This window comes from Myotis nattereri, assembly GCF_964212035.1.
Source record: "Myotis nattereri genome assembly, chromosome: 7".
Classification (NCBI taxonomy): domain Eukaryota; kingdom Metazoa; phylum Chordata; class Mammalia; order Chiroptera; family Vespertilionidae; genus Myotis; species Myotis nattereri.
The window spans coordinates 64,079,221-64,102,899 of record NC_138082.1 but is presented as its reverse complement, the minus strand read 5'-3'; the positions used below and the strand labels follow the sequence as shown (position 1 = coordinate 64,102,899).

At 46.3% G+C, this 23,679-nt stretch overlaps 1 protein-coding gene across 1 annotated transcript in view; it reads left to right on the top strand.

Moving 5' to 3' along the window:
- The window catches only part of KIF5C (kinesin family member 5C), a 148,239-nt gene that overhangs the window by 103,813 nt on the left and 20,747 nt on the right, over positions 1–23,679 (top strand). The window contains exons 14-22 of the mRNA XM_081096406.1: positions 42–248; positions 2,623–2,769; positions 9,586–9,774; positions 13,588–13,705; positions 15,767–15,843; positions 16,858–16,967; positions 19,141–19,242; positions 19,479–19,539; positions 22,227–22,298. Coding sequence (XP_080952532.1) covers positions 42–248; positions 2,623–2,769; positions 9,586–9,774; positions 13,588–13,705; positions 15,767–15,843; positions 16,858–16,967; positions 19,141–19,242; positions 19,479–19,539; positions 22,227–22,298 — 1,083 coding nt within the window. The remainder of the gene's footprint in view (positions 1–41; positions 249–2,622; positions 2,770–9,585; positions 9,775–13,587; positions 13,706–15,766; positions 15,844–16,857; positions 16,968–19,140; positions 19,243–19,478; positions 19,540–22,226; positions 22,299–23,679) is intronic.

Sequence of the window (23,679 nt, the reverse complement as noted above, 5' to 3'; positions counted from 1 at the left end):
TTAAACATCAGGTTCACCAACTGTGCCAACTCATTTCCCAGCTTCTAGCTTCCACAAGAAGAGACTATGAGAAGATCCAAGAGGAGCTGACACGGCTCCAGATTGAAAACGAGGCGGCCAAAGACGAGGTGAAAGAAGTCCTACAGGCCCTGGAGGAGCTGGCCGTCAATTACGACCAGAAGTCCCAGGAGGTGGAGGACAAGATGAGGGCCAATGAACAGCTGACTGATGAACTGGCCCAGAAAACGGTGGGAGCGTTTGTCCATGGGGGACTTCCTCGGTTGTCACTCTTGTATATATCCATGGTTGTTGATGGACTGTATAAAGGAAGGCAGTTGGCTGAATGGATTTTCAGTGTTAGATGCATTCTCTGAAATCCTCCAATAATTGAAATATTTTGTGTGGCTCTCGTCCAGTCATCCTAGAACTGCGTAACACAACTGTTTTCTATTCAGGAGATTTATAACGTTAGCAGGGGTGCCTTGTGGAATAATAGTCAAGAGAGTGCAGACTTTGGAGCCAGAAAAATCCTGGTTAAAAAGTTCTTTAAAAACTTTAAAAAAAATTTTTATTGATATTTATTTATTATTTATTTATTTTACAGAGAGGAAAAGGTTAGGGGAGAGGAAGAGAGAGAGAGAGAGAGAGAGATGAGAGAAGCATCGCTCGATTGCCTCCCACATGAACCCCAACTGGGGATTGAACCCGCAACCTGGTTATGTACCCTCACCGGGAACTGAACCCACCACCTTTTGGTGTACGGGATGCCACACCAGCCAGGACCCTGGTTAAACTTTTGACTTTAGAGCTGTTTAAGCCTTAGTCAAAACATTCAAATGTCTTGAGTATTCGTTTCCTTATTTGTAAAAATGGCAATAATAACATGCTTCTTTCAGGGTGTGAGAATGTGGCAGTTCACATAAAGCACTTAGCATGGACTGTGCATTTGCTATAGTTTCAATAAGCAAGTCTCAAGCTGTTAAATCAGTAGGTGAGAGTGGGTGACCCTGGCAGGCAATGGGCTTCACTCTTCTTGTTATGTCCTCCTGAATGAAGTCCCTTCCCTCCCACAGCGCCCGTGCTAGCCCGGGCCTGCGCTGTTTGGTTTGTCTGTTGTCCTGCTTCCATCCAGTGCTTTAGTCTGCACATGTTCTCATTCTCAGATGCTCCCAGCGAAGGATGCTGCCGGCCCTGCACAGTGAGCTCATGGCATCAGGGCCAGTGAGCATTTGGCGAGATGGCTGGTGGTGGGATGTGTCCATTTTGTCCTTTTCTATTTGGAAAATGGGTGGTAGGAAGCTGACTGGCTGCCCTTGGCACCTCAGCCCAATGGTCTGGTATTGTGAGATTGTGCCCAAACTGCTCTGTGGAAAGCATCCAGTCCTCCGGGTAAGGAGGAGCAGCAGATGGTACAGGGAAGCTCTAGGCTGCTGACCGTAAAGCTGATGGAAAAGGCTCCTCGCTCCATGCATTCAGCTGCATGAGGCGGACTTTTTAAATGGCCTCCCAAGATGGGATCTACTGCTCCTGTGGATTTTAAAACACAATGATACCAGTGGTGGTAATACCAAAACAAAGACAGAAACAGAAGGAAAGACAGACTGCAGTCACTTAGGGAAGGAGGAGACTTCGATTTCTTCTGCTTGTTTTCTTCTACAGGGTCCTTAACTAGTCCTTGGTATTTGCTTCTCAAAACAATGGAACATTTTTCACAATACAGTTCTTATTTTCTGTCAAACTGGAGGATTACTGGACTCATTTAGAGTACTATTTTTAGTAAGATCATTAAAAAGTGCTCTCATAAAATAGCTGCGTGTGGAAGAATTGAATAAATGTCTTTGTATTAGCCTCCAGAGCTCCGTAATTTAGGGAAATTATTTTTTGTTGTTGGCTGAGTTAATACCAAGACACCAAAAGATGACTATTCTTTTGATGTTGAGAGTTTTAGTTAGTTAGTTGGTTAGTTAGTTAAAAATACATACTTCTTGGTAGCACACATGAAGGATGGAAAGGTATGGGTTTGTTAATGTTTGGCAATAAAATGGAGCTTCTGTTATATATTAAGAAGGCTGATCTTGTTGAACTTGATTACTTTTGAAAAGAGGTGAAGAATGTTCAGTTCAGCTTCACGGTGAAGATTAGAATTTCTCTAAGTTGTTTTCTAAACGCATTAATGCCCCTCTGGGCCTTCCAGACTGGAGTCAGATGGGACTTTGGAAGTGATCCAGGGAGCAGGTTTGTTTGGAGGTTGAGGTGGGGGTGCCTGCAGGTACGTTTAGACCCTTGAGGACGTGAACTGACACAGAACATCTGGTAGGTAGGAAGATGTGAGTACACGTTCTGAACCTCAGAGTTCCTCTGGGCTTTATTTATTTTTAATAACTTATTTCACTAACCTGGAGATTGTCATCTGATATGTAGACATAACATATCAGGCTGACTTTCTCTTCTTGTCACAGAATTCAGCGCTATGCTATTGTTTGACTTAAAGGAACCCTTATATGGAAATCACATGAAATGGTAACAGAACTCCACCGTACGTCATATTGTTATTCATTGCGGTGCTGAGTGCATAAAATCGATGGGCGAGCCTTTTAATCTGTTGTGGAAATGTGTTTTCAGACCACACTGACAACCACACAGCGCGAGCTGAGCCAGCTGCAAGAGCTCAGCAACCACCAGAAGAAGCGAGCCACTGAGATCCTGAATTTGCTGCTGAAGGACCTGGGGGAGATAGGCGGCATCATCGGCACCAACGACGTGAAGACTGTAAGTCAGCCCTGCATTCTCTCCTGCTCTTCTAACAGCGCGATCCGAGCGAGGGGGTCAGTGCTTGATTCTCCCGAGAATCCAATGCCTAGTGCAGTGCCTTGCCACTGCCACGTGCTTTGTAATATTCGAATAAGGATGATCAAAGGGCTGATGAATGACTAAGTGAACAATTGAGTAAGGAGAAGGAGGAAAATAATTACCTTCAGATGTAGGAAATGTCTTCAAATCTTGGTTGACCTGATGTAAATTGGTTTATTCCTCACACTTATATGCCATTGTCACAGAAATTTGGAATCAGATAGGTTAACCAACAGTTCTGGTCTCAGACTTGTGTTTCGCCTTTTCTATGAGAACCCAGCAGAGTGAAAATTCCCCCACCAATCAGCATGAATTAGGAGAGCTTTTAGCTGAAAGTAATAGGATTCTAACAGTGGCTTGAAAAACAAAGCCACATTTAATTATTCTCCGTATGAGACGTCTAGAATTTTGCTATTCAGGTTATGATTTATGTCACCTTGGAGCTTGTTGGGAATATAGATCTCAGGCCTACCTCACACCCACTGAATCAGACTCTGCATTTTAACAAGATTCCTCAGGCCATTCTTTAGCTTATTAAAGTTTTAGAAGCCAGTCTTGGTTTGGTGCAGTGCTTCAACAATGTCAAGTATCCAGGACTTTTCTCTATTTCCTTTATGTTTTCCTTAGCCTGTTACTTTTTCATGTCTGTAGGTTTTTGTCTCATGGGAGCAAGATAGCTGCTATAGCACCAGTCCGCACATCCTCACACAACTACCTCCAAGGCAGGCTGCGCTGAAACACAGCCAGCTTTCATCCAGGAGGGAACTGTATCCCAAAAGTCCCCTTGACATCTCTCTGGACCTTATTGGCCAGAAGTGTGGTACATGATCACCCCAAACTGCAAGGGGAGCTAGGAAAGTAGAGAATTAGGATTACTATCATGGGCTTAAACCAACCATCAATAATCCCCTGGGGCTGTGCACATTGGTGCCATTGATGGCAAGGAGTAAGGGCGAGGGGGGGGGGGGTGGGAAAGAATGGGGGTGGGGCGAGAATAAACAAAGTTATCAGCCAAGAAAAATTAACAGCTTGCCACAATGTGGAGATGCCATTGAAAAATAAGATAGACATATTTTAAAAAATAGCTTTATTGAGGTATAACTGATATAAAGTTAGTCGTACTTAAAGTGCACAATTTGAGAAGTTTTGACATATGTATACACTTATGAAGCCACAGTAAGAGAACACATCCACCACACACAAAGTGTGTACACTGTTTCTGGTCTCCATTTTGTTTCATTGACTTTTATGCCAATAAAAGTCTGTTTTGATTATAGTAGCTTTATCATAATACAGTACCTTCTACAGAGTAGCCACTGATAAACGTGTGGGTTAGTCAAGCCAGGGAATGTGCTGTATTGCTCAGCTTCCACCTCACAAGTCTCTGAAACAAAATCTTTGAATTAGGCATTTGACTTTTAAAAGGCTGAATTCTATATTAGCCTGCTAGTGGGAACTCTCAGCTTTTTAGTTGGGATTGTACTAGAAAAGGGTTCCCAAATAACCTTGTTTATAGACATTTCTGAAAACGTACAAAGCCCTTTTTGGATGATATAACAGCTCTGGGTTTAGAGTATATGAGCTCTTGTAAACCTATCATTCTTTCATTGAACCTCTATTATAATTGAATATTGCATGAACTTTATGAATGAATCTAATTTTAGCTAGAATCCTCAGATACTATAGGATGAACCCTATTAAGTTCCAGTTTGGTGATTTTATATTTGAGGATTGAGAAGAATTTTTAGAAGCATACACTGGTGTTGAGCTATAAACTTTTGACGTTTGGGTGATTGAATGGCCCTGGAAATATGAAGATGGAGTTGATTTATGGCAAGTTCGCGCCTGCTGCTGATAACGATAAAGGAAGATATTTTTATGCTAAGTTCTAAAATAGAGCTGATGAAAAATGCTAATGAAATCAAGGAATGTCTGGGTGCTTCAGCATTTAAAAAAAGAGTCCTTACCTCTGGGAATCTGAAGTCTGAGATTATTTTAAAATAACTCTCCTGGATGTTTTAAAGATATTTTTGGATTCCAGACATTGGATGCCCTGGTTAATTTCATTGATAACTCTCATTTGTAGAGCATCATACTCTTAATCATTCTGTTCTTTTTCTTGTAATTCTGATTTAATTATTAGGACAGTGAGAGCTAAACGGAGGAGTGATGTGACTTTGGACAAGTCACTTTGCTTCTCTGTAAGATGACAAGGTGAGCCAGGTTATGTCAAAGGTTGTCAGTTCAGAAATTACATGACGTATACAGATATTTATTAGATGTATCATTATGGAAGCAGATACTCTTGCCCCCTAGCTTTTTTGAGATACAGTGAACACATAACGTTGTATAATTTAAGGTGTGCAGTATCTTGCTTTGATGCATTTATATGTTGCAAAATAATTACCATCAAAGTATTAGCTGCCATCTTCATTTTATCACAGCCAGCATTTATTTTTCCTGGTGAGAACATTTAAGATCTACCTCTTAGCAGCACTCAAGTATATGATGCAGTATTACTAGCTATAATATTAGTCCCTGCTATGCATTAGCTCTCCAAACTTGTTCATGTTATAAGTGGAAATTTGTACCCTTTGTCCAATAACTCCCCCATGTACCCACCCCCAACCCCTGGTAACCACTGTTCCTCTGAGTTTGACGTTCTTAGATTTTCTAACTACCACATATATGTGATATCATATAGTATTTGTCTTTGTATGACTTATTTCACTTGGGTGAACCCTGAAGGTCCATCCATTTTATTGCAAATGGCAGGATTTCCTTTTTTCCCATGTCTGAATAACATTCCGTTGTGTAACACACACCCCTCGCCCCACCTCCCCCGCCCCCCACGTGCGTGCGCGCGCACACACACACCTGTGTCCATTTATCTGTTGACAGACACTTAGGTTGTTTCCATTTTTTGGCTATTGTATGTAATGCAGCAATGAATGTGGGAATGCAGATATCCCTATGAGATTCTGATTTCACTTTCTTTGGTTATAGACCCAGAAGTAGGGTGGCTGGGCTATATGGTAGTTCTACTTTTAAGAAATTTCATTTTTGAGGAACCTCCATACTGTTTTCCATAGTGGCTACGCCAATTTATATTCCAACCAACATGAGGGTCCCCTTTTCTCCACAGCCTTGCCAACATTTGTTATCTCTCATCTTTTTGATGACAGCCATTCTAACAGGTGTGAGGTGATTTTGATTTGCATTTCCCTGATGATTAGTGATGTGGAGCATCTTTTCATGTACCAGTTGGCCATCTGTATTGCTTTGGGAAAATGTTTGTTTAGATCCTCTGTCCGTTTTTTAATTAGATTCTTCGGGTTTGCTATTGAGTTGTATGAGTTCTTTATATATTTTGGATATTAACCCTTATTAGATATGTGACTTGCACATATTTTCTCCCATTCCATAGGTTGCATTTTGATGTTGTTGTGCAGAAGCTTTTTAGTTTGATTAGGTCCCACTTATTACAGACACTTTCCTTATTGTTAGGACTACTCAGTTGACAGTTATTTTGCTCTAAGAAAAGGAGCAAATCTAGGAAATTTTCAGTGATCTTGTATTTTTGTTCCTAAAGTTCCCACGAGGGAACTTTTGTTCTTTTAGTTCCCACGAGGTCCCTGTGGTAGTACTGGTGTGAGGGAAAGGATGGCTGTGGGAGTCTCCTCTGCATCACCTCCAGAATGCAGCAGGCCGGCACCACGTGTAAACGGAAGAACCCCCATTTCTCCAGCTCTGTCTTGTCTTGAAACAGAGTCCAGGCAATATTTTGTTTAGTCAACAAAACAAGATGAGACCAGCTCCTGACAAGATGAGCCTGGTGTTGACTTTGTCAGGTTTATTCATGAACTGCCTCTTTTTCTCATGTACCATGTCACTGGGTTTTCCCTACAAAGATTTCCAGGAATACAACCACAAACAAATAAGATAGAGGTTAGAGTACATGGAATGGATGGATTAGCTGCCTGACTTTTGTTGGACCCACACTGACTACTTCTTTTAGTCGCCTCTGACTTTATGTCTTAGCAGTGGTTCTCAACCTTCTGGCCCTTTAAATACAGTTCCTCATGTTGTGACCCAACCATAAAATAATTTTCATTGCTACTTCATAACTGTAATGTTGCTACTGTTATGAATTGTAATGTAAATATCTGATATGCAGGATGATCTTAGGTGACCCCTGTGAAAGGGTCGTTTGACCGCCAAAGGGGTCACGACCCACGGGTTGAGAACCGCTGCACTAGAGGGTGAGCAGTCACCTTACTTACCTTTAGTTGGCCTAGAAATGGCACCTTGCACAGCAGCCCATGCTCCTGGGGCAGGTGGTGGGTGTGTGGGTGACTCGTCCTCTGTAGGCAGAGCAGAGGGGCAGGCAGCATCTGTCGTCCAAGTGAAGGCAGCCCCTTTTCCTTGGATTAGTCATTTGTACTAGATCACACAGTCTAGTGTCTACGGTTGGAGTCGCTGTCAGACTCGGGAGAGTTATAAATAACATCTCAGCAGCAAACTCGGATTCTTCTTTTTGAAATAACAGTGTTCTAAAATTACTTAAAACTTAGAATTTACACGACTAAATATATGAATTCTTAAGGGGTAAGAAACCTTTCAGTTAAAGTCATTTGTTTGAAATCATGTGTTTTTTCCACCAGACATGAACTCAAATCCCTTGTTAGATCTCCTAGGACAAGGGTAGGCTTCAGTGCTTCCGGTTCTGGTTTTGGGAGAAGAAATATCCAACTATCGTTTTGGAGGAAGCCCTTATTGTATATACATTTCTTATTCTCCCAGTTCCCAGGGGATCTGGGCACAGAGTAGAAAGCGTCCTTGTCTAAGGACAAAACTGGGGCGGAGGAGGGTTTGTCTCCTCCCAGGATGTCCTGCCTGTTGGCTCAGCAATGTTTACCCACCAGGCGCTGGTGCAGATTGTGAATTCCACATAGAAGATACGGATGTTCCCGTCCCTTTCTACTGAAACTGACAGTATGCAGAACACACCTGGTCAGGCTAAAGAATGAGTTTCTTATCTCTGTTCCACGTTTGACCAGTCTCCAAAGGTAGAAGAGCAAAACAATGTAAAGATTTCAGGCTTCTCTTACTCATTTTCTCCATGCTATAGGATGATAAAGGGAATATGTAAGGAGGAGGGGTATTGGTAGACCTATCGTTGTCAGTCAGAAATATAATGGGCTTAATTAAGCAAGAACCTCCATTAATTTAAAATGGAGGCAAAAGTTGATACTTGTAGATTTTCTTGCCGTTAATATAGATCCTAAGTTGTGTTGATTGACACTGATGTAACTAATACTGTTCGAGAATTCTTAGGGGAAGGTTGACAGCAAGTTAAGTTACAGGTGCTCAGCCTGCTGTCTAGTTTGTGTCCTATCTGCTATCAATTTTCAGGGCTGATACATAATTCCTTTCCTAACTCTTCAATGTTTACTGAAACAAGAGTCATATGTTGAATTAATGAAAACATCAGTGACGAAAGTGGGCTGTTAGAGTATACTGTGGAACATCAAAAAAACATAGTTAGAATCATTGTCTTAAAACAAGCTGAAACCTCTAGTCATGGGCTGGTTCTGGACTGAGGTGCTAGAATGCCCTCTGGTGGTTAAACAAAATATGCACACAGTCACTTTGCTCATTTGGTCAACTTCCCTTCAAGAGCATGTTTGCATCTCTGCAAATGGGTTTCTATCCCGAGTACCTTGTGTCAATTTTTGTTTGGAGTAGAGCTCTGAAACCTAGAAACCAAACATGAGCTCATGCAGGAATGCTGGCTGTCAGACGCTTCTCTCCTAAAGGGGCACTTAGACTGTTATTCTCAGTGATCTTAAACAAGGTCGATGCGGGTCTGCCTGGAAGGGGCAGGCAGGTAGAGGCAAGGAGACGTGGATTTGGTAATGGCACCTTCTTGTTCATTAGATTTTGTTGTTGTTTAATTGAGGACTATATAGAAAATCCTTTTTATTTTTCAATCCTTAGTTGTAGAAACATTCAAGCCTTTAGACTACTCCTCTTTCTGAATAGCAGGCTCTAGAGAACATAATTGAAATTCTGGCTGGAGTTCTTATAGGGCAGTGATGGCGAACCTATGACACGTGTGTCAGAGGTGACACGCGAACTCATTTTTTTGGGTTGATTTTTCTTTGTTAAATGGCATTTAAATATATAAAATAAATATAAAAAATAGGTCTTTGTTTTACTATGGTTGCAAATATCAAAAAATTTCTATATGTGACACGGCACCAGAGTTAAGTTAGGGTTTTTCAAAATGCTGACACACCGAGCTCAAAAGGTTCGCCATCACTGTCATAGGGGCTCAGAGTCACCCTTTGAAGCACTGGGCCTCTGCTGGTCTAGGAATATAAGATATAAGACATTGAATGGAACACGTCTTAAAGTTATCTCTTGGTTTAATTTTTAGTGTATTTTTCTTTTGATATTATCTCTTTCACCCTAAAAATGAATTAGAAAGAAAAGCCTGGTTAATTGAGGATTACATTTAGTAGAGGTTTTCAGTTGAAAGTTTCACCTGAGGTTCCGAGATCGTGAGGTTGAACGTATAGTATGTTTTAGGACCATTTTCAGCTTGGGGTCCTGTAATTAGGGATTCTTAACCAGGAACCCAAGACCTCTTGAGGACCCGTGGCCGGGTTTCAGGGGCCCCAAGGACCTCTGGGAATTACAGGCAGTAGCTGTGTCCCCTCCTGTGCCCAGCTGGCAGACGTGAATGGCGTCATTGAGGAGGAGTTCACCATGGCCCGTCTGTACATCAGCAAGATGAAGTCAGAGGTCAAGTCCCTGGTGAACCGCAGCAAGCAGCTCGAGAGCGCCCAGATGGACTCCAACAGGAAGATGAACGCCAGTGAGCGGGAGCTGGCCGCCTGCCAGCTGCTCATCTCCCAGGTGGGCCACACCTTTCCGCGTCCCTTCACACCTGCGCTCTCGAAACCTGCTTCCTCCGTGCTCTAATCAGGGCTGATGGTGCGCAGGGGGTACTGATGAGCTTTGCGTTGGGTAGTGGTTGTCGGTGGCCTCCCCAGGCAGTGGTGGTCCAGCCTTATTCTTAACCCACGCAAGGTTTTGTTGGGAGTTACTCGAATTACCTTCAGTCCCTTTTTAAAGGATGTGCCTATATATCTCTATCTTGCTATCTGTGGATAAGTAAATAGGCAGCTAGGTTGGTAGGTAGATAAATATATAATAAATGGATAAGATTAGAATCTAAATCTCCTATCAGTTAAGGCAATGGTTCTCAACCTTGTGGCCCTTTAAATACAGTTCCTCATGTTGTGACCCAACCATAAAATTATTTTTGTTGCTACTTCATCACTGTAATGTTGCTACTGTTATGAAACGTAATGTAAATATCTGATATGCAGGATGGTCTTAGGCGGGACCCACAGGTTGAGAACCGCTGAGTTAAGGCACTATTCCTTCATCGTTTAATCTCTATCATAGAACCAATTTAATGGTTGAAAACAGAAACAACAGCTACCACTACTGTTGTTAGTGACATTTTATTGAGTGTTGACAGTGTGCCATATGCTGTGCTAAGCAATTTAGATGCCTGTCCCACTTGATCTTTAAAAAAATCCTGGTGGGCAGGTTTTATTTTTGTTTCTGTTTTTCCGATGAGGAAACTGAGACGTAAGAATGATTAAACGCAGTGTCCAAAGCCATGGCACCCGTGAAAGGCAAAGCTGGGACTCCCCGCAATGTGTACCTGAACCCGAAGCCGGGAAGGGGTTTCCAAGCCCGGGCACATTCCATTCCTCAGGGAGTGGGCTGCTCTGTTCCCACTGGAGTGGCGTTTTCATTTTAGCAAGGCGGTCTCAGAAAATGGCCTGGTTTCTGGCCTACCACTGTTAACCTGAGCTTGGTGTGAGGGTTTTGTGGCTGCTGGTGTGCGCCGCTGCCCCTGCCTCATGCCAGGCATTAAATCAGCTGGAGTCATTTGAGGGAAACAGATGCATGTCAGCATGAGTGATGCCGCAGATAACACTGAGAGACAGACAAACGCGTACCTCGCTCTGGTGTGCTTTTAAATGTGACAATAATACGTGATCATAGAACATCTCCAGCCTCCTTGTCTGCCACCACAGTCATCTAACAGACGCAGTTAAAACATCAAGGTTCCATTTTATAACCAACATGATGAGCAAGAAGGTATTGAAAAGATTATTCCAGGCTAGTGTGTGATGGTGACATTTATATACATTGTTGAAAAAAGTATGATTTGGTCGGTCCTTTTGGAAAGCACTTTGGAAATCAAAAGCCATGAAAAGTATAAGTGTACTTTGGCCCAGTAATTTCACATATGGTATTTTTCATTGGTAATAAAAATGAAAAATTTTCATTTCATACAGCATTATCATTTCCTGATTAAAAATATTAAGGCCTTATATGGAAGTGGTTGAGTGCAATATTTCTTACATTAAGGTAAAATGCCCAAATATTTATTGATAGACTAATAACATAAAGTTATATGGGAGAGTGTTATGTAGCTCTTACCCAAAAAACTATTAAATCTAGCCATTTGAAAAGTATAATTACATGAAGATAGTGAAAATGAAAATGCTATTAGTATTTGTGTTGTGCTTTATAACTTTGTAAAATATGTGTTCATATAGATAAAACCAGGGATATAAGGGGGAAACAGTTGATAAGTTAGAGTGGTTTATGGGGGGAATTTATACCACTTCTTTCTGAGCTTGCTTTACAGTTTACCTTTTATAATTCTTAAAAATTGAGATAAGAAATGGTAAACATTAGGGCTCAGTGCCCCCCACTCCCCCAGTATGATTCCCAGATCCCCTCTGATCCTGATGGCATGTGCTTTGGGGAGCCCTGAGCCTATTATTAGAGGTCAAAGCCAGAGTCCAAATAGAGGCCCCGCAGCCTGCAGCCCACTGTCTTGTCTTTCCATCTGGAGGCACTGGCCTCCACGCTGAGTCCCTCCTGCACTCCCTGTGCGCGGAGAGAGCTGTGTGACTGCGTCTGTAATTATTTAAATAGATGCTGGGAGTAGCAGCAGTGGCCTGGGAGTGGCCGTGGGGCTATTGGAGCCGAGAGGAACTGCTTCCCAGATAGAAGGGGACGTGGTCCAGGTGGGCATGCTCCCCTAGCCTGTGACCTCTGCTCCCTGGAATGGGGCGCAGCCAGCTCATTGGCTAAGGGGGGTGCTATAAAGTTTGGAGCCCACGACCGGGGTCCAGGTACCCAGGTCTTAGAGAACACTGACTTTGGGAATATGAGATGGGAGTCAAGAATATTAGGGCCAGGCTGGTATGGCTCAGTGGTTGAACATCGACCCATGAACCAGGAGGTCATGGTTCGATTCCCAGTCATGGCACATGCCTTGATTGTGGGCTCCATGCCCAGTAGGGGATGTGCAGGAGGCAGCCAATCACTGAGTTTCTCTTATCATTGATGTTTCTATCTCTCCCTCTCCTTCTCTCTGAAATTAATAAAAGCATATTGAAAAAAGAATATTAAGATATTTGGGGTTAAAGAATCCCTTTGTCAGGCAGGGTTTTCTACATTAGCAATAGTTTTCCATTAGGTGCTGTTTTGTACTTTGCTACAATTTACACAGAGCTAAAGATTCAATCATTATTTCCTGGGTTTCAAACATAAGAGAAATCTTGGTTGTCTGGTTTTCGACATGATCCAAGGAATCTGACAAAATATTGCCAGCTAAAATGCTATCTTCCTTGTTTACAATCATCCTCTTCACCACACGCTATGCTTATAAGTTCATTGCTCCAGCTGAGTCCTTCCCCCAGAGGTCACTTCGTTAGATCCGAGCTCAGTCTCCTGGGTCTTCTCGCCTAAATGGGATCCCTGTTGACCTGGAGGGGGAAGAGCCTGCCTATTTCCATCTGCTAGAAGTGACCGCTGGCCCTGTTCATCGGTGAACTCCCATTCATTCATTCATTCATTCATTCATCCCACTAATACAATGGTCCTCAACCTTCCTAATGCCGCAACCCTTTAATACAGTTCCTCATGTTGTGGTGACCCCCAACCATAAAATTATTTTCGTTGCTACTTCATAACTGTAATGTTGCTACTGTTATGAATCGTAATGTAAATAGCTGATATGCAGGATGTATTTAGGCGACCCCTGTGAACAGGTCATTCGACCCCCAAAGGGGTCGCGACCCACAGGTTGAGAACCACTGCACTAATAGTTACTAAGCATGTACCCTCATGAGCTAACAAGTAAGAAAGTGGCTGAGATAAGCCATGTAGAAATTTAGTGCCATAAGAAAATGATGGTCTGCGTGATAAGGTCCATGTCTGGGATGGGGGAGAGCTTACCAGGGAGAGGAACATGTAAAATGTAAAGTCTGTGAGACAGGAATTGGTGAGCCTGAAAGACAGAAAAAGAAAAGCCATAATATTTGATTTGTAAAGATGCAGTCCACAGGTGCGGGTTCAAAGAATGAAGCCCTCAGCCCCAGACACTCCCCTACCCCTTTCTCTCCAGCTTTCTGTTCTCTGTGAGGAGAAAACCAGCCTGGGCTCTGGTGTCTCAGCACTGTGGGTGGCGAGGAGGGGCGTGGCCCTGAGGGGTGTCTGTGAGAGGCAGAGAAGCACATGGGAAAACAGGACCCTGCTAGTTAGTCCATGCATTTTCCCATTGGACAGTCCCGGGCAAGTGAGGTGACCACTTCTAGTCCTTCATTCTTTTTATCTATTTGCTGTTTCAAGCACGAGGCCAAGATCAAATCCCTGACGGACTACATGCAGAACATGGAGCAGAAGAGGAGGCAGCTGGAAGAGTCCCAAGACTCGCTCAATGAGGAGCTGGCCAAGCTCCGAGCCCAAGGTAAGTGAGTGACTACTTTGCTGGTGTCACACTCTCGGCCTAAGCAGGCACTGTCTGCATTGCTGAACTCAAGATGTCCACTTTTGCTCAGTTAAAGCATTTCTAGGTCTATGATGACAATGGCATCATTGGGGTGGGGGGTGGGGGTGGGGGATTGGAGAATAATCCAGAAGACTGCCTTCACTCTCTATCTGCTCCACTGCCCACTTTCCTGGAGCCCACCCTGCCGCCCACCTCAGAATCCCCTCTTCCCTACTCCTGCTTCCCGTCTATCAAAGGCCTGTCTCTTCCACCTGCTCATCTCCGTCTTCATTGTCACTGCCTTAATCTAACTAAGAGTTGTGATGACATCCGTTTAGCGAGAGTCCTGCCCCAGCCTGCTCCAGGCTGGCTCCCGGGCTGCAACCCAAGGGACTGTTCTAAAGTCAAATCTGCCTCGTGCCCAACCCCAAGCCTCTGACATTGTGGCTCTTAAGGGCAAGTCTGAACTTCCACCAGTGGCTCACTGTGCCCCCCTGCCCCCGTCCTCGAACAGGCCACTCCCTTTGTCAGGCATCCCCCCCTGTCTTCGCTGCGGGAAGTACTGAGCCATGGGAAGCATTCAGTAATCTGAGTAAACAGGAGGAGGCTGACTAGACATGCAGAGACCAGACAGGCTTAAAATATATGCACGGAGCTGAAACGGAGCACACATATTATGGGTCGCAATGAAAATTGTTAGAGGCCTTTTGGAAAGCATTTTGAGAAACATATTAATAATCATAGCATTTTTCATACTTTTGATCCTTAAATCACAAATGCTCGTTACAGAATTATATTAGTGAAAAAAATGAAGGAACCTAAATGTCCAACATTAACTTTGGTATCTTGTTCAACAGAACATTATTTTCATATTGGAGATGAAGTAGACCAAGGCTGCTCAATGCTTACAATGTAACCTTAGATTAAAAATCATAAAGTGTATCTTATTTTTGCTGTGGTTATAACATTTAGAAATCAATGGATGCTTATGTTCCAAGGCCTACACACTAATATTTGAAATGAAAATGGTTTTGCTTGCATAATAGGATTGGTGACAATATTATCCTTTTTTTATTTCCTTTATTATTATGTAGTTGTTTGTTCAGTAAGTACATCTTGTTTCAAAAGCCAAGGCAAATTTTAAAAAGAAAGAGAGTATATCCACCCCCGCAGTGACCTTGTCATATTTTCTTTATGTGATAACGGATGAACGTTAGGAATAGAATGCTCCACCCAAAACCTGACACTGCAAAGAACGTTTCCCTCCTATAAAGGGCTTCTGCGGTGTTGCCTGAGTGGAAATAAAATAGAAGCCAGAGAACCTGAAGTAAGGGAAACAGACCAGAGAGGAAGCTTGATGTCTGAGTGTTGCTGTCTTAAATCACTTGCTCCCCCGACCTAACTCCAGCTGCCCATTGCACCATGTGCTCAGGGGCCACGGACCCAGAGGAGGCTGGGACCGCCCCTGCCCCCATACACACACAGCAGCTCTTCCTAAATAGGGGGCCTTCCTATTTAATCTAGGGAGTATTTTATATTTCTGATGTCTTTGTTCTTGTCCTTAGATTGTTTTTCTACCCCAGAATCTTAGAGAATAGACAGCGTGCCCTTGGGAGGTAAATTGGATCTTCTGGACAGTGGCATCGGTTCAGATGCCACTCAGATTCGCAGAGTGCGGTGTAATCTACAGGGCGTGTTTATAACCCACAAAGCACGTTTTTCCCCGGGGGGTCACTCACGAGGCCAGGTGGGGGCCAGTACTCGGAGGCGTGAGGTGCAAGTCAGTGGTAGAGTGGCCTGCTCCAAATGAGCACCTTGCCCTGTACGACGCCCCCCTCCCCCCAGGTCATGTCCCAAGAGCGGCCAGCCTGGCTTCAGCCAGTCCTCCCCTGACAGACGTCCCTCTGTGCCGTGCTTATAATTGGTGATATAGCTAATGTTCCTGCCATTGCCATTCTTCTGGTTTTGTTTTTTAATTTTTACTATTGGGTGCAAGACCTTCCAGTTAAATCTGAAACTGTTGTTTCAAATTCAAAACAGAAAAAATGCACGAAGTCAGCTTCCAGGATAAGGAGAAGGAACACCTGACGCGGCTGCAGGATGCCGAGGAGATGAAGGTGAGCGCGCACTTGGACTCGGCCGTCTTGTCCTGGGAAAACCTGTCTCCCTCAGAGATGCGGTGGCAGAGCAGGGTGAGGGGTGGGGGCACCCATGCCGGGCAGTCGGAGCCCATCGCCGAGTGTGGCCTGGTTAGAGATGAGCGGGAGGTGGAGGGGTCCAGCAGCCTGAGCTGTCTGTAGATAGTTCTGTTGTATTCCTGCATTATTCTCCCCCGTTCCCGTTCCGATGAAGAGGGAGAGCGCGGCCCCTCCCAGCCACTGCCTGGGCCACGCGGTCGGGTTAACCCCTGAAGAAATGCGTGTCCTTCCTCTGAACGGAAGAAAACGTCTCCCCCCTCTACCTTTTTAAAGAAACACCCCGAGTTTGAATTTCCACCTTAAACATAGAGATCTTTATTTTGGGTCACATTTTAAACAGTAAAGAAAAATGCAGCAAATATGATTGGCAAATAAGATTTTTAGGTGAGTAAGATGAGATATGAGGAAATACATCATTTTGATTAGTTTTAGGCAACCCCTGAGCCCCACTGGGGATGAGCCCATAGGGAAAGCCATGTCCAAGGCAGGACCCTGCTCCAGCCAACAGCACACCCTGCCTCACCGATGGCCCCTCTCCTGATTCTACATCACTTTGCGGAAAAGGTCTCCTTTGAACATCACCATTAACTCGTGCTGGGGGCAGGGCGGGGGCAAGTATCTAAGCTGTACAGGTGAGGAAGTGTAGCTCACACAGGACACGGCTTGTCTGACGTCACCGGGGTAGTAGGTCTGTGCCCTCCGACTGACCTGGCTAGAGACGCCATGTGGCTTGGGGGAGCTGGACTCAGACCCACTCAGTTTTGTAACAGATCCTTGGGTTTTGTTGTCTCAGTAAAGCAGGGCGGGTTCTGGGGCCCCAGCTTTGGGATCTGACAGCGAGGGGCAGGGGGGAGGGGTAGAAGGATCCAGGACCTGTCACGGTGCGGGCTGAGGGCCAGCGCAGATGACACACTCTCTCGGCCTGGCTTGCAGAAGGCGCTGGAGCAGCAGATGGAGAGCCACCGGGAGGCTCACCAGAAGCAGCTGTCCAGACTTCGCGATGAAATTGAGGAGAAGCAGAAAATCATTGATGAGATTCGGGAGTGAGTTGGCACGGGCTCGGGGATGTGGGGTGGGCCTGGTGCGTGGGCCAGCCCGGAAGGACGTGGCTGTCAGCCAGGGCCTCTGCTCTCTTGGCCTGTGGCTCTGTGCCACTCGGGGCCACAGCGGCTAGACATGCTGCTCCCCAGGTCTGTTCCCCCATCTGGAGCTGAGCCTCAGGGGGTGCTGGTGGGGCAGGTGGCAGGCGAGTCCCCCCGGAACAGGGTCATATTGGTCACTCATGCAGGCAGACACATGTGCCAGTAGGTGGGGATACTATGAAAGTAAAAAACAAAACAAAAAACCACAACAAAAAAAACACACCCAAAACCCTAAATTGGTCTCAGGAGTTAACATAAGTTAAAAAATACTCCAGGCCCTGGCCAGTGTGGCTCATGTGGTTGGAGCATCATCCTGTGTACTGAAAGGGTGCCGGTTCTATTCTTGATCAGGGCACATACTTGGGTTTCAGGTTTGATCCCCAGTCGGGGCACGTATGGAAGGCAACCAATCAATGTTCTGTCGATGTTCTCTCACATCGATGTCTCTCTTTCTCTCTCCCGACCCCTCTCTCTTGAATCAATAACCATATCCTTGGGTGAGGATTAAAAGACACCCCAGAGAAGGCAGCTCAGCTGCCTCCTCACCCCAGCACCCGCGTGCCCACAGCACAACTCCAAGGCCCCCAGTTGCACATGCACACCTCCCAGGGGACCCTGGTCCCCGCGTCTGAGCTGTGGTTCCTTGGCGCTCGCCAGGATGGCATCACTGCAGCTCGTCTTGGTAACGCCTCTCAAGGCCATTCTCCTGTCACGGCCCAGCCATTGACGAGCCCTGCTCCCTCCTGGCCTCTCCCTCCTCCTCGCTCACCGTCCACCTCATCACACAGGTCACCACACTGGCGGGGCCTTCAGGATCCTCTCCTGGGAGTTCTTAATGTTTTTTTGCACCGTGAGCTCCTTGCTAATTTTTGAACTCTATAGAGTCATGTTTTTAAATGCCCCAAATACAGAGCAAAGAAAACCAACTTTGTTGAAATAGTCCTCTCCACTGCCATCTCCCCTGCCCCCAGGTGTGGACCAGAGGTTCCGTCCCCTCCCATTTCTGTAAATGAAGAACCGTCTCTCTGTGGGAAGCTCAGGGAAATGATGGACTCGGGGTCACGCAGCCAAGTAGGAATCAAACTGGAGTTAGAGTTTAATTCTCCAGACCACTGATCCCAATCTCTTCTCAATGCGTGCCAGCTGCCCACACACACATTTGCATTTTAAGAGGAGAGAGAGGTAACCCGAGCAAGTGTCAGTGGCGTGACGGGCCGCACACCTCCCCTAAGGGGCGCAGGTAGAGGGACCGCCGCTCCTCTGGGCCGCTGCCAGGCCAGCATTCATGCTGTGTGTCTCCCCCGGCGTGTCTCATGTTCATTATCCTGATTAGTCACCCTCACAATGTTCAGCGCGAGGGGAAAAGAGGGCGGGAAGGAAGGCGAGAAAGAGGGAGGGTTGGAGATTGAGTTAGCAGGTGGGAGCGTTTCCTGGGCCTGCTCCTTCCAGGGGGCCTCTGGGTCTTCCTCAGAGGGCGTGTGATCTGCCTGTACAGTCCTGCGGCCACATGAGAGGGTTTGCAAGTGCTGGGCTGCTGTCAGTGTCGACCAGATGCCCCAACCAGATGGCGAGTTTCTTTTTTGCAGAGACCCAAGACTTGATTTGTTTCCTCCCTCTGTCCCCCTCCGCGAGGACCTCACAGAGTGGAACTGCCACAGTGTGAGCCAGGAATTTGGATTTAGAAGATGTTTTCAGAACATGGGACCAGAGAGGAAGGGAAGGTCGAAACGGCCAAATAAAGTTCCCTGAGTGCTGCATGCTGTCTGTAGAATTCTGACAGGCGCTCTGTCTCTGTTTCAAAGGATCGGCCCTTTCCCCGTCTCATTATTTTCCCCTCTAAGCTCTCGCCCAAGCCAACTATAAATATATCCTGCCTCAGGCGCTCCCCAGAAAATTCGTTTTCACTTGGGCAGGGAGGGAGCTGTGAAATTGCTCTCCGGTCCCTCAAAGTCCTCCAGAATTGCTGCCTTGATTGCACAGAACTAATGGGGTTGGAACAGAACCATGTCTTTAGCTGGAGGACTCGGGGTTTCAGATTGATGGAGAACATATTGTTTTTTCCTGCCCATTTCAGTTTGAATCAGAAACTGCAACTGGAACAAGAGAAGCTCAGCTCTGATTATAACAAGCTGAAGATCGAGGACCGGGAGAGGGAGATGAAGCTGGAAAAGCTCCTGTGAGTGCGCTGTACACGTTTCCTCTGTTTCCTCTCTTCCCAGCACAGCCCTACGAAGTCTGCTTTTGTGATTCCGATACTCAAATATCCGGGCAAGGTCCGGCCAGTTAAAGCAGACGATGGCTGTGTGTGAGTTGGTTCGTTTCGTTGATTTGTCTGCAGGTGCCGGTGGTGTCTACGGAGATCTCTGACGCCCCCTTGGTGGTTCATGCTTCCTTTTTGTTTTTGTTTTTTAGGTTGCTCAATGACAAAAGGGAACAAGCCAGGGAGGACCTCAAAGGGCTGGAGGAGACGGTGGTATGTCAGCAAGTTTGCCAACTCATTTTCATCTTAAAGACCAGATTAGTTTATGATTTGTTGAATTATTTTATCCTACAGTTTTATCTGGGCATGCCTTTAGTGTATCATTTTAGACATAAAATACGCTGTGGAAAAGTGAGAGTTGTAGAATTTGTTCTCTGGCTCTTGACGGAGAATCCATCCATCCGTCCGTCTGTCTGTCCTCAGTACTGTAACCCTGGGACCCCTGTGTAAGGATTGAACTAAGTTGCAAATCACTGCCTGTAATTTTATAGCTTCTGTGCCCTGTGGCTACATGCACTCAACCTCCAACAGGTACTTGTGGAGCACCTGCGAGGGCTGGCATTCTAGGGGCTTGGGCTGCATGATAAACAACAGATACGATCCTGGCTCTCGTGAAGCGGACGTTTATCTGGAGGAGACAGACAGCAAACAATAGGAAGTAAATGACGAACTCCACTGGACGGTTATAGAAAGCGTGGGGCATGGTTGCGGGGGGGCCTCCAGGAGGAGGCCACGTTTGAGCAGGGACTTGAGGCAGTGGGCTTGGGAGTGACTGTACAGACAGCCTTCCAGGCAGAGGCAGCAGGGAGAGGAGTGGCTGTGGTCCAGTGGAAAAGGGGCAGGAGGTGGCACCCGGAGGTCAAGGTCCAGTTGCTCAAGGCCTGTCAGTCTCCCCGAGTGTTTGGGCCGGGCGGGGGATGGGACCTGTGTCCAGGGTGGGACTCTGAAGCCCACTGCAGGGGACGACGCTGGACAGGCCGTCCCTGGCTCCCAGGCAGCCCTCTGGCTTTCGTAGGACACTTTGTCCGGGCTTTGGGGCTGGACCTTCCTCCTGCCCCATCGGTGGGCCTGCTGTTTCCACCTCACAGTCTCACCCTCACTGTCCACGGTGACAGGAAGCTGAGCTCTGAGCTTTCACACAGGGCAGTGGCCTGTGGGTGGGGGGGAGGTCTGAGGGGAGCAGGTCAGGGCAGGTGGGGAATGACGACGAATACCATAGAGGAAAAGCTCTTGCCAAGGGGCTGAATGACAGTTGCCTAAGCATGCATGTGCGTAAGCATAACTTCTAACTACTTTGAAGGTCTTTAGCTGCTCCCCCCAAACTGCTGCATTTGCCGAAAGACAAGCAGAGGGAACGTCACCACACTCTGGTTCTGTGACACTTGCACTTATACCCATGGACATGCTCACCCGGCTCCAGGCCGTCCCTTCTCATTTCCCTTTGATGTGGTGGCAATTCTAATGGAAAATTTTTCTGTGATTACGGCTCAGTCAATAATAAAATCCCTGTAGTGGGAGGGAGAGTGTGCCTGGCGGGGCTGTGGGCTCGCTCCTCGGTCAGGAGTGGGGAGTTGTCTGCGCTCTGCACCTGCCAGGAGGTGGCTAAGCCTGGGACAGTTCTGATGTGCACAGTAGTCACCATGACAGACCCGTTAGCTTCCTGGGGAAAGCAATTTACTTCATCGGAGGAAGCAATTGACTTCAGTGCTTCTTATTTCAACACAGAATGGCAGAGTTGGACCCAATAATAAGACCTCAATTAACGTAGAACCTTTATTCCAAGAAACTTAGTGTTTCCATAGCTTTTTAGCTTGTCTCCTCCTTTTTTCTGTGAGCGTGAATGAGCTTCATCCCTTGACATTTTTGTCAAAGTAGGTCAACTTAGACAAACAGAAAAACATAAATGCGAGTTTATCTTTCTTCTCCCTATGGGAAAATAGTTTGCAAGGAACTAATCACAATACCTAGAGACTTGAATGGAAGGATTTTCTGATCTTAGCAAAGATCACCAGCTTTGACTCAGGCTCTTGTCTCAGCTCTTGTCTCAATCAAATTCCTAAGGGTTCATTTGTAGAAAATAATCCAAAATGAAGAAAAAATGCCCCTAAGAAGTTAGTTACCCTGAAAATTATAAGAACCAGCACAATGAAAGGAAGCAATGAGAGCCTAATGAGGAAATGGCTGTCAAGTACGATGCATCAATAAATTAATACTAGCTACTGTTTACTGAGCAACTACTGTGTGCCAGAAGCTGTCCTAAGTTTTATAAAGATCATCTCATTTCATCTTGATCACAACAACGCTGAAGCAGCTACTGTTTTGTCCTCACATTACAAATAAGAAAACTGAGAAACTAAGGCACAGAGAGGTTAGATACGTTGCCTGGGATCACCTGAGTGGAAAGTCTGCCTCATCCATACGCTCAGGGATGCAAAGCAAACGGACCAGGGTCAGGGTGGGGGTGGGGGTGGGCGCAGAAACATGAAGACTGTCGTAAGGGTGGGAAGATGTGTGGCTAACTTTTCATTTAACCTTGTTGACATTATATATAATGTGCATGTGAGGACAAAACAGTGAGAAATTAGAGGGGAAAAAAGGAATCCATTCTGGTCACATAGCCCCTAGGAATTTTGGTGAGAAAACTTTTGAATTTTTGTGGTTGAGGGGAAAAAAGGTTCCAGTTAGAACATAGCAAGTGAGCTGGCATTGCTCTAGTTTGCGGTTCACTGTGCGAGTTCCCAGTCTCTGTACCGTGGGGTGCTGCGGAGATGACGCCAGGGCAGTGGGGTGGGCGTGTGTGGTGGGCGAGCCAGGGGGCTTCCGAGCGGGCGCCTGAGAGCCGGTGGGCTATACCTCAGTGCGTCCCCGCTCACGCGGCTTCTTCACAACTTCCCTTCTAGTCTCGGGAGCTGCAGACTCTGCATAACCTCCGCAAGCTCTTCGTCCAGGACCTGACTGCCCGGGTGAAAAAGGTGAGCCTGCTTTGTGTGAATGGGACCAAGTAGAACAGGTACCGGAGAGGATCCTTTTCAGATGAAGTATCATTGCTTAAATCGAGTTGGCTGTCATGGCAGTGAACGTTATTAAAAGAATGTGCTAGAGGCAGAAATCACTCGGGAACGCTTTGCCATCTGATTTTTCCTCCTTAGTGACAGGCAGTTGTAATCCTTTCCCTGGCCTTCATTTCAAGCAAGTGTGTGTGTGTATCTGGCTGCAGTGGGAAAGCCAGAGTGCAGACTGCAGGGACAGCGCAGAGGGCCTCAGACGCCTGCTGGGCACTGCCAGACGCCCGAGAGGGCAGAGGCCCCTGGGGGCGGGGTCAGAGTGTCTAAAGCACTGCAGCACCCGATGTCTTATGTGCTCTTCCCAGCAACCAGGTGTGTGGTGCTTGGTGTTCTGAGTTGCAGGTGTGGAGATAGGCCCAGAGGTTAAATGCCTCACCAAGATCGCACAGCTGGGGAGAGCCAGAGGCAGGACTGGAATGCACATCTGTGCGCCTTCTACACACTGATCTCAGGGAGTTGCCACATGGAGAACCCCAAGAGCAACTGGAAGAGGTTCAAACAGGGAGGAGAGTGGAAGCAGCAATGGGGCTATTCTTTAAGATGTTTAAAAGCGATGGACAAGGGCCATATCCAGGAGCCTCATAGGATGGGAGGAAGCTATACTTAAGAAAGTGTGTGCATGTATGTGCCTGTGCAGGCACATGTGTGCGTGTATGTGTGCATGCATGTCTATGTGAAGGAGCCAAGGGAAAGAAGTGAAATACATAAATAAGAAGAGGTCATTGGTAGAGTCAGAATCTTAGCATAGATGGATGTGTTAAGGGGAAGGGACACATTCTCCCAGAGAGAAGTGGAGAAGCCAAGGTGGAGACATTGGCAGGAAGTAGTAACAGTAGGAAGAGATGCACTGACAGCTTTGATCTCAGTTCACGTGGAGGCTCCGTCCTCCGTGTCAATACAGAAGGAGGAGCGTGGGGAGGCCAGGAGACTAGGGAAGGCTCAGGCAGCTGTGGGGGGATTTGCCAGGGAGGAAGGACAGGACTGCTGAGCAGCAGTGTGAGTGTCCAGCTGAGAGTCAGAGCAGGCGTTTGCCGTGGCCCTGACAGCATGGCTCTCGTGAGTTTGGAAGCCTGGAAATAAAAATAAAGAAAAGGGGGTAGAGGATGAAGGGAGATTCCAGGGCCTGAATGGCAGTGGTCAGGCAGGTAGGTAGAGACCACAATCATCAGACTAGAAATGGCCACAGGACCTGGACCAGGTGTGGGAGGGAGGTCAGAGCAGAGGTGATGGAGAGGGAGGCGAGAGGTTGCACAAGAGCTGAAGAGGCTCAGTCTGAGGGAGGAGGTGG